Here is a 12,713-nt window from a genome sequence, read left to right on the forward strand (position 1 = left end):
ACTCAGCGGGACTTGCCCGACGGAGGGAGCCGAAGGCGCGCGGGGCTCCCGTCTGGCCGGCCGGGGCCGCCCCAGGAAGGAACGCGCTTGCCGAGCCTTCTCCCGCCGCGGGTGCCCCAGCCCCAGTCGGGGGGCTCCCAGCTTTCCGGGCGCGGAACGGGCCCCCCGGGGCCAGCGAGTGAGCGCCCTTGCCGGACGTGACCCCCGACGGCGGGAGGAGCTGCTGCGGGCGCCCGCTTGAGCCTGGCGATGTCTGAAGCGGCTGCCCCCGGGATGCGGGCCTGAGGGGCCCCTCAGCTCGGCCCAGGCGCCCCCGGTACCCGCCTCGCTCGCCCCCTCCTCGCCGGGAATTTCAGAAGAGCAGCCGCCGCCGCCGCCTGGGCCGGCGCGGACGTCCCCTGCGACGGAGCTCGCTGAGACTCCGCAGGCGGTGGACCCTCTTTCCCTAGAGAGACGACGGTCGCCTCTACCCAAGGGGTCTCCTAGTGGGTCCAGGATCCCTGCGGCCACCCCAAAAGCAGCCTCGCCCCCAAGAGGCCAGGCGACTCTCGCTCCGCTGCTTGGTCTATGTGGGCTACTGATCCTGTTTGTCTTTTTCGCGGGGCGGGGGCCCTGGAGCAGAGCCGAGTCCGCCAGCCTGAAGCAAATTCTCCTGCGCCCCTGAAACCCCAGCTCCGTGAAGCCCATCCTTTGCATCAGGAGGAGGTCCGAGAGAGGCCCCGGGTGCTGTGCCTGGGGAGTCCTATCGGGGCCTGGGTGGGTGGGCAAGGCTCTGCAAAGGCAGCCTGGCACTCGCACCCCCCTCCCTGACCTGCAGAGGCGAGGGTCTCTCCCTCTCACATGCGCACATGCGACTGACCCCCAGCAAGGCAAGGTCCACCAGAGCCACAAGTGGGGTCTCCTTCTGCTGGGGGGGCACCTTTGTGCCTCCCCTTTGGGGGGACAGGGGTGCACGTGCGGCCAGCTTGGAGCCCACCGAGGGGGGAAGCTGCACCTGCCAACCAACCTGCCCCATGGAACTTCCAAAGGCCGCTTCCTCCCAAATGGGCCAGGAGCAACCCGAGGGGGGCGCTATTTATGACACTCTCTTGAAGTTCCAGCTGTGCTCAGTGGCCCCAAAGAACTGGAGAGCCCTGTGGCCTTCACCAGAAAGGGCTTCCTGGAGAAGAGGAAACTTGGAGGCTTTGAAGCAGGGGCTGTGGCAGCCGAGACCTGCTCAGCAGGAAGAGGCTGAGCCAGGAGACCTCAGAGCCTCCATCCAGCTCAATGGGATGCTGCTGGGTTGCATTTATCGGGCTCTTCAGAGTGATAGGGCTTTTGAATAGCTTTATTTTAAGACCTCTGGGGTCCGATTCTGATGGATCCCAGCCCACATTCCCAATGGATCCCAAAGGCCGCTTGGGAATGGGTGTGTTGCGAGGGTTGCAGAAGCCAAGCTGCTCCTAGAACATTTCTGAGGCCACTGAGGGGGACAAGGCTGGACGATGAGCAGCCCACCTTGAACTCTCTCCCTCCTGGATGCTCCTTCAGAAGGAGGAAGCACTGCAGCAGCAAGCCAGTCACTCTTTGCAACTGGGGAGACAGACATGGCCCTGGGGAAGAGAGGGAGGGAGGGAGGGAAGGAAGAGCCCCCATGGCTTCTCATAAGTGCACACACAGAGTTAGGAAATAGCCACGCAGGTCTGCATGAACCTAAACGTTTTCTTGCAAGAGCCTTCTGTGACTGGGGCTGCAAGTATTCCAAGTGCTGTTTTGTCAAAGCTGTTGGTAGACATAATAAATATGTGATTGCGAAAAAGAATAGACTAAATAACATGCCCTCGTTTTCTAGCCCACCTCTCCCTGCAGCCTCTGGCCTGATCCAACAACCCACAGCGCAGGGGCAGGGAAATCCCCTTCTCGTTCATTTAGCCTGCTTGTTAACTATAGGCTGCAAACCCCAGATTCCCTACTCCACCCCCCCCTCCCATGCCTTCCCTTGGGGAGAATGGGCTGTTCTACTCTGGTTCTCTTGGAGGGCTCCTTCCCTTAGGGGCATCTCGTTGGCCACGGTGAGAACAAGAAGCTGGCCTGATGATGATGATGATGATGATTTATTATTCATACCCCGCCCATCCTGCTGGGTTTCCCCAGCCACTCTAGATCTAGCTAGAGCCAGGTTCTTTTGATGTTCTCCTCATCCCCCAGGAGGACCAGGCTTAGAAGAAGCTTGATTAATTTGTTTTGGGGAAAAGAAAGGGCTCCTGCTGGCCTCTCTTCTTCCCGCCCCTTGCAATTCATGGTGGATCCCCAGATGGTGTCATCAGGAAGAGTTTGGCTTCTTGGACCATGGTCTCCGTTTCCACAAGGAAGGCCTTCTGGCAAGAGATGGGCTGCACCTCACAGCGGCTGGCAAGAATGTGTTTGCTAAGAGTCTCGCAAAGCTGTTCAGGAGAGGTTTCAGCTAGAACTTGAGAGGCAGGGAGACGGCAGTACAGATGACAGAAGAACACCTGGCACTGGGGATAACGCACAGGAAACTGAAGTGGTGCTCCAGAAACCTGCTAAAGGGCAGGAAACTACAAGAAGGAAGCAGCTGGAGGGAATGACTCGCGGTTTCAGTTGACTCTATAGTAATGCACACAGTATGGGAACAAGCAAGAGGAACTGGAGCTCTTAATACAGGATGGCAAATATGACTTAATAGGCATTACTGAAACATGGTGGGATGAGACTCATGACAAGAATGCAAGAATTGAGGGCAGGAGTGCCAGCTTGGCCCCACGGCCATGGGTGCCCGGGGCCATCGGTGCCATGCAGCGTGCATGGACCTGGTGCCAAAATTTGTGGGTGCCCGGCTCCTTCATGGAGAGTTTTGTGGGTGCTTGGGTACCCAGAGCCCCAGGGAGCCAGCAACTATGATTGAGGGGTATAACCTATTCAAAAGGAATAGACCAAGCAGGAAGGAAGGAGGGGAAATTGTCGGAGAGAGAAACAGCCATGAATTTACTGTGGGTGTCTGCTATAGACCACCAAGCCAGACTTGGATGATGCCTTCCTAGAGCAGATTACCAAACGTTTAAAAAGGAGAGATATAGTAGTCATGGGAGACTTCAACTCCTGTTGGGACACAAACTCTGCCAAGAATGTAAGGTTCAAATCTTGGACCTGGTCCTCATCAACAGGGAGGAACTGATCAGCAAAGTGGACATACTGGGAAACTTGGGAGGAAGTGATCGTGCTTTCCTGGGTTTCATGATAAAACCAGCAAGAGGAAGCTGAGTGTAGTCAGACATGCACTCCCCAATGGTGGATCAGGGGAATGCTGTGGACATAGTGTATCTTGATTTCAGTAAGGCTTTTGACAAAGTCCTCCATGATATTCTTGTGAGGGAACTGGTAAAATGTGGGTTGAACGAGGTAACTGTTAGGTGGATTTGTAGCTAGTTGACTGACTGACTGAACCTGAAGAGTACACATTAATGGTTCCTCATCAACCTGGGGAAAAATGACAAGTGGGGTGCCACAGGTTCTGTCCTGTGCCCATTGATGTTCAACGCCTTTACAAATGAATTGAGGGGGTGCCCTTCCAATCTGCAGATGATATCAAGCTGGGAGGGGTAGCTAATGCCACAGAACACAGAATCAGGGTCCAACAAGATTTTAGCAGACTGGAGAACTAACAAAATGAATTTCACTAGGGACAAATGCAAGGTTCTAAGTTAAAAGACACTTAGGCAGAAAGAACCAGCTGCACAAATAAAAGATAGGGAACACCTGCCTTGGCAATAGTACATGTGAAAAGGAACTGGGGGTCTTAGTGCACCAGAAGCTTAATGTCAGTCAACAGAGTGATGCAGCAGCAGCCAAGAAAGAAAGAAAGAAAGAGAGAGAGAGAGAGGGAGGGAGGGAGGGAGGGAGGGAGGGAGAGAGAAAGGTAATGCTATTCTAGACTACACCAACAGAAATATAGTATCCAGATCAAGGAAAGTCATATTACTGTTCTATTCTGCCTTGAACCACACCTGAAATACTGTGTAAAGCTCTGGGTGCCACAATTTAAGAAGACTATTGAGAAGCTGGAACATGTGCAGAAGAGATCAAGGGTCTAGAAACCAAGCCTTATGAGGAATGGTTGAGGGAACTGGGGATGTCTAGCCTGGATTAGAGGAGATTGATTGTAGCTATGATAGCCATCTTCAAGTATCTCAAGGGCTGCCCCATGGAAGACGGAGCTAGCTTGTTTTCTTCTGCTCTAGAGAGCAGGACCTGAACCAATGGATTCAGACAAGAAGGGAGGAGTTTCCAACTCAACATCAGGAAGAACTTTCTGATGGTAAGAGCCATTTGACAGTAGAACAGACTCGGGAGGTTGTGGACTCTCTTCATTTGAGTTTTTAAAACAGGTTAAATAGCCATCTGTCATGGATGCTTTAGTTGCAAATTCTGCATTGCATGGGGTTGGATTAATGACGTGGGGTCTCTTCCAACCCTACAGTTCTGTGAACTCACATCCAGAGAGTCTCTGGCCGCCTTGAGGAAAGATGCCATCATGATAAAGAAGAGAGGGGTCAACTTTTGTTTTTGTTTCCTGCCTGGCCCCCACCCTCCTTTTGAGTGGAGATGGCTGAAGGATGAGGGGGAGGGCCCCCCGGCCACTCATGGGGGAAACTGGCTTCAGAAGGCAACTGCCTCTCTTGGGAAACATCCATTTGTCCAGCCTTGGGGAGATGCCAAAGGACAAATCCACCAGTTTTCCTGCATTTATTTCTCATCCTTCCTGGGCTAAACTCCACCATTTATGCATCTGTGGTCTCCTCTCCGCCCTCCCCCTTTTTTTAGTGAAATGGACAGTCTGCTACAATGGTGCCTTCTAGGGACCCCTCACTCTTCTAAGCCCTCCATTACTGTCATCAAGCATTGATTAGGAATCGGACGTCTGCATTGCGGGAACTTGATCTGGCTGGTTGCTGGGACCCTTCCAACTCTGCCATTCTATTCTTCTATGAAGCTTATCGCTCCAATGGGCAACGATCAGGTCAAGCCACAGCCCCCCTCCCCCCGCTTCCTTCTGGGCTGGGCTTCCTTCCGATTCCCTAATAATATAATCAAAGAACTGTAGAGTTGAAGGGGCCACAAGACTCATCTAGTCCAACCCCCTGCAATGCAGGAATATTTTGCCCAACACGGGACTTGAACCCACAACCCCGAGGTTATGAGTCTCATGCTCTACCAACCAAGCTATTCCAGATCTGAAGCAATGCTCCTGAGGGTTACTTAACCCTGAGAAGGGGCTTAGATAGCTACTGTTTACCAGTCTCCAGCATTTCTGGAGTGTTTTGAATCTGTACAGGAGAGAGTGCCAGTGACACAATGGGGGGCCTCCGTGGGTCAGGGGAGTGAGAAACCACAAGTCGGTTGTGACCATTTGGCAAGGCATTTTGCAGGCCAGGCCTCTGCAGCAGCTGCTGCCTGAGCATTATTGTTAATCCAAGCCCCAGTGAGGCGTCCGCTGCCCCCGTCTTGTCCAGTTTCCATGGGGTCAATTTCAGTTCCATGCCAAGGGTGTAGCCAAGCCCCATGCTGTGGTCTGACTGACCAGATGCTCTCTTGCCCGTTTGCCCAACGTGGCTCATGGGCACAAACTCAGGGATGGGGCCTGAGCAGATGAAAGACATACTTTCATACTTTCAGTGCAGTTCAACGTCTGTATGGAGCCGTTGGGAGTGGCCAGCCGAGACCTTCAGTAGCGGCCCTGTTAACTGCGCCACCTTAGGATTTGTGGGAAGGAGCCCCCCCCCTGGAGAATAGGCAGGCACCAACGGTTAGATGTTAACTGTTAGGGACGTGGGTGGCGTTGTGGGTTAAACCACAGAGCCTAGGACTTGCCAATCAGAAGGTCAGTGGTTCGAATCCCTGCGACAGGGTGAGCTCCCGTTGCTCGGTCCCTGCTCCTGCTCACCTAGCAGTTCGAAAGCATGTCAAAGTGCAAGTAGATAAATAGGTACCGCTCCGGTGGGAAGGTAAACGGCGTTTCCGTGTGCTGCTCTGGTTTGCCAGAAGCGGCTTAGTCATGCTGGCCACATGACCCAGAGTACGCCGGCTCCCTCGGCCAATAAAGCGAGATGAGCACCACAACCCCAGAGTCGGCCACGACTGGACCTAATGGTCAGGGGTCCCTTTACCCTTTTAACTGTTAGCTGCTTCCAGCATGCATTAAAAACACATTTGCTTAGGCATTCCCAGGCCAATGATGCTAGTTTTCAGCATCCTAGTCACTGTAATAATATAAATATTTTACTGGTGTGGTTTGTTTTAATTATTATGTACTGGTTATTTTACTGGTTACAAATATTCTTAGTGCTCCCTGGAGAGAAAGGCGGCATAAAAACAGTTTTATAAAACCAATAAATAAAACAGGCAGCATAATTAATGCCTCTGGCCACCGGGAGGTGTAGGGTGGGGTGGGGGAACACAGGATGAGGAGCCCCCCCCCCAGCCAAGCATGGACCTGTATGTGTTCTCTGGATCAGAGCTTCAGGTTCCTGGCTGTGCCCTGGGCCTCCTGCGAAGGATTCATTCTGCACTGAAGAAATGTCCTACTGAATTCCTAAGAGGCCAAGCAGAGTTGCATCACCCTGGGCTGCCTGGGAGCCCCAAGACAAGAGCTAACCTCTCAAGGAGGGGGAAAGGGGTTTAATGTGAGTTCAACGTCCAGTCTCCCCAGGGTGGGGCGGGGGAACAGCAGCAGCTCCACCCAAACAAAGGCGACAGCCGGAAAGGCCTCACTGCACCTCTGCCTGACCTCCTGGGTCAGACTCTGGTCCATCTCCAAAGGCAGGAACCTCATAAGCTGCAGAGAAGCCCTAGGGAGTGGCTCTCAGGAGCACAACATTTTGGCACATATCGGAGCCCCGCTCTTCTCCACGCTCAGATATTGTTGTGAGATGCACACACAGGAAATCAGAGTTGGGGGAGGAGGAGCCCCCGGGGAGGCAAAGCAGCCCCTGACTCCCAGATGTATCTGAAAGGGCAGCCTCTGCCAGCAAGGGGTCCCGGGGCCCACACAGGAGGCGCTGAAGGGGCTGCTGGGAGAACCTGCTGTCATCTACCAGAGGGCCTGGAGCAGACCTCTCTGTCCTTGCCACTGCCACCGAAGTCCCTCCCCCAGCCCCCTTTCCTGCCCCTGCCCCCTAAGGTGGCAGTGACCATCTCCACTAGCTCTGGTGGCATCAGATGGCAGGCTGCCAGCATGGGAGAAGGAGGCCACTGGAAAGGAAACCCCAGGTGCCAGGTGAGGTTCTGGACTCTGAGTGCGCTGGGTGATCCAAAAGATTCTGGCCACGGAAGTAAGGGCTAGAGGGCTTCATCTCCCTGCCTTTGCCCATCCCCGCTGGACTTCCAAAGCCCGCGGAACACTGAGCTGCTCCTGCCCACCTCCGGTTTCAACAGGTAGGTCTCCCATTAAAGTGCCCGGGGCTTGGAGACAATGCGGACGACTCGATAGAGGCACGGATGTGCTCAGTGGGATTGTGCTTCTTTAACAGCCATTAGTGGACCAGGATTGGAACCACGGCGCATGGGGAGGAGAGAGGGGCGCCCCTTTCCCCCACCCCCGCTGTCGCAACGAGATAAGTTGGGGCAGGCAGGGGTCCTGCCTGGGGCTGACAATTGCAGCAGGCAGGTCTTCTCCAAGCTGAGGGCGGGGATGCTCAGCCTGCCCAGGAGGCTCTGTGAATGTGCTGGGGGGGGCGCGGGGGGGGCACAGCGCCAACCTCGCCCTGTCCGGACGCCAAGAGCTCCGGCACCCATAATACCCGGCCCCTCCTCCTGATTGCCAGTCTCACACACCAGCGTCCGAGCAGATGGAGGTGTCGGGGGGGGGGAGGCAGCAGGTGAAGGCACTGTGGGGGGGGGGTCACTCACTCCAGGCAAGTTTACCTTCGGCACAAGCAAATGAGCCGCGGGGGAGTCCAAGACGCCGCCTCCTCCTCCGAGAGAGAAGCGGCAACATCTTAGTAGCAGCCCAGCCGCGGAAGCCCCCCTTGGGGCCAGCAAATGGCTGCCCTTCCGTGCCCCCCCCCCACTCCCCGCATGGCTGACCCATTTCCCCTCCCCCGAGGCAGCCCCTCCCAGGGCTTCGGCCGCGCCCCCGGCCGCCTTGTGCACGTGGGCGCGGAGAGTCTGCGGAGAAGGTGGTCCCCCCCCCCGTCCCCACACACTCGCACTTACCCGGCTGCCCCGGTCCTCGTCCGGTCCGCTCTGGGGCTCGTGGGTGCCTCCCTGCCTCGCAGGCCAGGCGCGGTAATGCCCGTGCGCTCCGCCGCCTGCAGCCAGCGGCGCCCGGGACTGGGGGGCTGCGGAGAGGCGGCGGGAGTTGCCGGCCGGGCGCCTCCCCAGGAGCCGGGGCTGCTGCTCCTCTGCCCCGCCGTCCGTGCGGGCCAGGAGGAGACAAAGAAGCTCCTCCGCCGCCGCCGCCGCGACGGGGCTGCCAAGACCCACACGGCAGCTTCCTTCCTTCCCCTCTTCCTTCCCAAATGCTTCTGCCCGAGTTTCCATGGGAACAGTATAATGCCTTTCGCGTTGCTGGGGAGATGCAGAGGCGCAGCAACCTCGCCAGGCCTGCCAAGAACCTCGCGGGCTCCGGGGGGCTGGGGCGAAAGCCGGGGGAGGATTTGGCACCGGACGGGGCGGCCGAGGCCATCTCCCTCCGCGGCAGAACGTCCCGGGAGCCTGGCTGCCGGATCAGGCCAAGGGGCCAGCACCCACTTCTCGCGAGGGCCACCCAGGCGAACCAGCAAGCAGGATCCGGCCCAAGAGAAACTCTCCGCTCCGGCAAGCGGCATTCAGAAGCGCAGATGCCCCGGACTGTGGGAGCTGGACAGAGCGAGGCGGGAAAGGTCTCCCCGGGACGCGGTGGCCTCGAGTGACACCTGTCAGGGATGCTCGAGCTGAGATCCCTGCACTGCAGCGGGTTGGGCTGGATGACCTTTGGGGTATCTCTAGCCCCCTCCTCCATGATATAATAAAGAGTTTGCTGGATCTTGCCCAAGGGTTCCTGTTGCCCAGCTTCCTGTTCTCCCACTGGCCAAGCAGATGCCCATTATGGGGAACCAGCAAGCAGGATTCCAGCGCCAGAGCAACTTCCCAGCAAATGGTCTTCTTCAGAAACACGGCTGGATAGAATCGTAGAGCTGGAAGGGACCCCAGGGGTCATCTAGCCCAACCCCCTGCAAGGCAGGGATCTCAGCTAAAGCAACGCCGACAGATGGCCGTCCAACCTCTGCTGGAAAGCCTCCAGTGAAGGGGCGTCCACAGCCTTCCTAAGGACAGCCCTCTCCTGCTTCATGAATTCGTCCAACCCTCTTTTCAAGCCCCCGAGGTTGGTGACCACCATTGCCTCCTGTGGGAGAGAGTTCCGCAGTTTGCACAGAGGAGGACGGTCTTTCACCCGCCCTGAATCTTCCAGCATCACCTGTCACCGCGGGAGGCCTGCTTGCGGCTGGGGGCGCTTGAGCAAAGGGCGCCTTGTTCTGGAGAGGGAGGGAGAGCAAACGGATCTCGCTGGCTTCAGGAGAAAAGGAATGGAAAACTACAGCCAGGTCCTGGCGTGCTCCCACGTGGCTCTTGCTGCGCGCCTGAAGGCAGCGCGCGAGGGCCCAGCCTCGGAGAGAGACTCGGGCAGCCGCTTCGTCCATCCTCCCCGGCGAACCCGCGAGGCTTGCACCGCCTGCCTGCCTGCCTGCCTTTGGCACATGACGGGGCGCTGCTGAGCGCAGATCATTCGCCTATTTCGCTTCCAGGACCCTTTTGCAAGACGCCTTTCAGTCGCTCAGAACATCCGCCCTCATCGCTCCCTCCTAATAATTAACCCGGTTCCTAAGGCTCGGGTTGTAGTCACAAGAGAGGACAAGGAAGAAACAAAGGGGAGCTGTCGACGCCCTTGGGGAGACCTGAAGTTTGCAGAGGGAGGAGTCCTCTCAAAAGAGAAAACTTGAGGGAAAAGGACAAAACTTCTGATTCTTCTCCTTTTTTCTCTTTCCCCCTTTACTTTCTTTCTCCCATCCCCTTTTGGGTTTGCGTTTTTATTTAGTTTTTCTTATCTTTGATATCTTTGATAAAAAAAATTAAAAAATTCCTTCCTGTAGCACCTTAAAGACCAACTAAGTTAGTTCTTGGTATGAGCTTTCGTGTGCATGCACACTTCTTCAGATACACTGAAACAGAAGTTGCCAGATCCTTCTATATAGTGAGAAGGTGGGGAGGGGTGTTACTCAGAAGGGTGGTGGGAATGGGAGATTGGCAGATAGCTGAGATGAGCCTGTTGACGACTCTTAACGACTGTATCTTTGATAAAAAAGATATTCGACATTATTCTTTTTAATATTTTTTTCCAAAATTTAAAAAAAAACTTGGAAAAAAAACTTGAAAATATAAAATAAAATTTATTGGGGGGGGGGGAAGCTAGAGAAAACCCGAGAGTGCAAAAAACAGGGAGGCTGTGTGGGAATCCCCTCACCCAATCCCTTTCTCCCAAAGAGCCCCATGGGGGCTGAGGGGGGGGGGGGTTCAGCAGTGGCAGAATAGAAAGACAAGCCTGCAGTCTCACCAAGACAGAGCAGGACTTGGTCGTATACTTCTCATGTGCTCAGTTCTGGTGCTGCTGGCCGCCTGGTGCAAGGATAGATCTAGAATGAAACTAACCATGCTTAACCATCAAGGCCCCTAATCCTGGAGGATTAGGCAACTTTAGTCCACACTGCAATTTGAGTGGCAGAGTCTGGAGCTGCATTTGGTGTTGACAGGACTGAGCCCTGTGCTCAAAGATCTGCATCAACTACCAGGCTGAGATCAAGGTATTCCTATTAGTATAGAAAGCCCTTCATAACTTGGGACCACCTTACCTAAGACGTTGCCTTACCCCCCCCCCCCCCGTGCACCCACTCAACTGCTTTGATTGGCAGAACAGGCACGGCTCCAGGTGCCACATAATGCCCATTTTCCGCATTTGCCAGAACATCATTTATTGTGGCAGCGCCTGCCCTTTGGAACTCCCTGCCTCTTGACATCAAGCAGGTACCTTCCCCGTACTCTTTCCAGCACCTGCTATAAATACGCTTGTTTCAACAAGCCTGCCTGGATGCTTTGAAAGTTTATGTGGATTTAAGCATTTCGTCCGTTTTAAACTAATGCATTTTCCCTTGGTTTTCTTATCTTTTTTCAAACTGCTTTGAGGGGCGGTTTTGACCATCGAACAGTGTATGGGTTTTATGAAATAAATAAGAGAGAGCAGTCCTTGCTCCAGCAGCGGAACTGCTGGGAGCCCAGTCTAAGCCCCTGGTTGTTTCTTTGAAGCCCTGCCCTTAGCTGCCCCACACCTGTTGTCATGGCTAGGAGGTTCCCCACCCCCACCTGTCCTAAGGATGGGAAGACACAGCTACATTTCCTTGCACACCTGGCTTGACATGTTTTGTCAAGGACCTGACCAGATTGGTCCTGGATTTCCAGGACTTCATAGCCACCAAAGGGTCTTCCACTTTGTCTGTCAGCCAAGCCAGGTCTTTAGGAGTGCGCTGAGGAAGCTGGAACACACACACACACACACACACACACACACACACACATGTGCAAAAATGCACAAGATAGTGAGATGCTCTCCACCCGGAAGCAACATATCCCAGTGTCCCAAGAGCAAATAAATGCTCAGTTGCAGCTCCTGCCTTAACGTTGGCACCTCAGAAGCGATAAAGGCAACCGACAATATTTTTGTGTTGGGCTTGCTGAACGCTCCGCTTCCCTGCAGAGATGGTAGAGTTGGAAGGGACTCCTGAGGATCATCTGGTCCAACCCCCCTGCAAGGTGGGAATAACAACTAAAGTATCCATGACAAATGACCACCCAGTATCTGCACTCACTCATACTTCCCCTGGGTCTTTGGGCCCCGATCCTTTTCCCCTGCAGACTGGGAGACACAGCAAAGAAGAACTCCTGGGACGGAGGCAGTGGCGGACGCTGGGCTTTAAAATTTCTGCAGCACTCTGTGCGACACCAGAATTTGGCACACCCCCCCCCTCACCTCTTGCAATCTGTTGTTCATCATTGTCGCAGCGTCCCCTGCGGTGCTCTCTGAGCTCAGCACCCGGTGTAAGCGAACTGATCGTGCTCCCCTCAACCCGCCTCTTGATGGAGGGCTCCTTCACAGTACGTGAATCTGGAGAGGGGGCTTCTCCTTCTGGGCTCCCCACCTGCAGCCAGCAAGGAGGCCAGCCAGTGCCAACAGACCTAGATGCCCAGGAAGGTGTGGGGGGCAAGGGAGAGGGCAAGGAGAAAAGGGGCTACGAAGAAGCAGCCCCTCCATGGCAGAAGCGTAGCATGGGGGGGCAGGGGCACCTTGGCCCTGGGCACACACTTCTGAGGGGGTGCAACCAGGTGACCCCACGACAGGCTCCCTCATGGAAGGGGAAGCCACGGGGAGGCAAGCCCGGCTGTGCCCAGGCCAGGCCTTTGGGGCTGGATGGCAGCTCCTGCTCCTCATGGCCTTCGCAATGAGATCACGGGAGAGAGGTTCGTTAAGCATTTTATGCGCCCATTTTTTTTAATTTTTATGTTTCAAACTGTCCTATGATATTTGGATGAAGGGTGTTGTACAAATTTAATAAATAAGGATGCTGCTGAAGTTGGGAAGCCAGTCTGGGATTGGGAAGGATGTGTGGTGTATCCAGAAACCCCACCAG

General features: G+C 55.1%; 1 protein-coding gene across 2 annotated transcripts in view; it reads right to left on the reverse strand.

Annotated features, from left to right (window-relative positions):
- The window catches only part of SMARCD3 (SWI/SNF related BAF chromatin remodeling complex subunit D3), a 33,659-nt gene extending 25,106 nt beyond the window's left edge, over nt 1-8,553 (reverse strand). For both annotated transcript variants that reach the window (XM_081164214.1, XM_081164213.1), the window contains exon 1: nt 8,212-8,553. In XM_081164214.1, the coding sequence (XP_081020340.1) occupies nt 8,212-8,538 (327 nt within the window). In that variant the 5' untranslated portion in view covers nt 8,539-8,553. The remainder of the gene's footprint in view (nt 1-8,211) is intronic.
- Nucleotides 8,554-12,713: the final 4,160 nt, after the last annotated feature.

The sequence above is a fragment of the Podarcis bocagei genome, assembly GCF_964188305.1.
Source record: "Podarcis bocagei genome assembly, chromosome: 12".
Taxonomy (NCBI): Eukaryota; Metazoa; Chordata; class Lepidosauria; order Squamata; family Lacertidae; genus Podarcis; species Podarcis bocagei.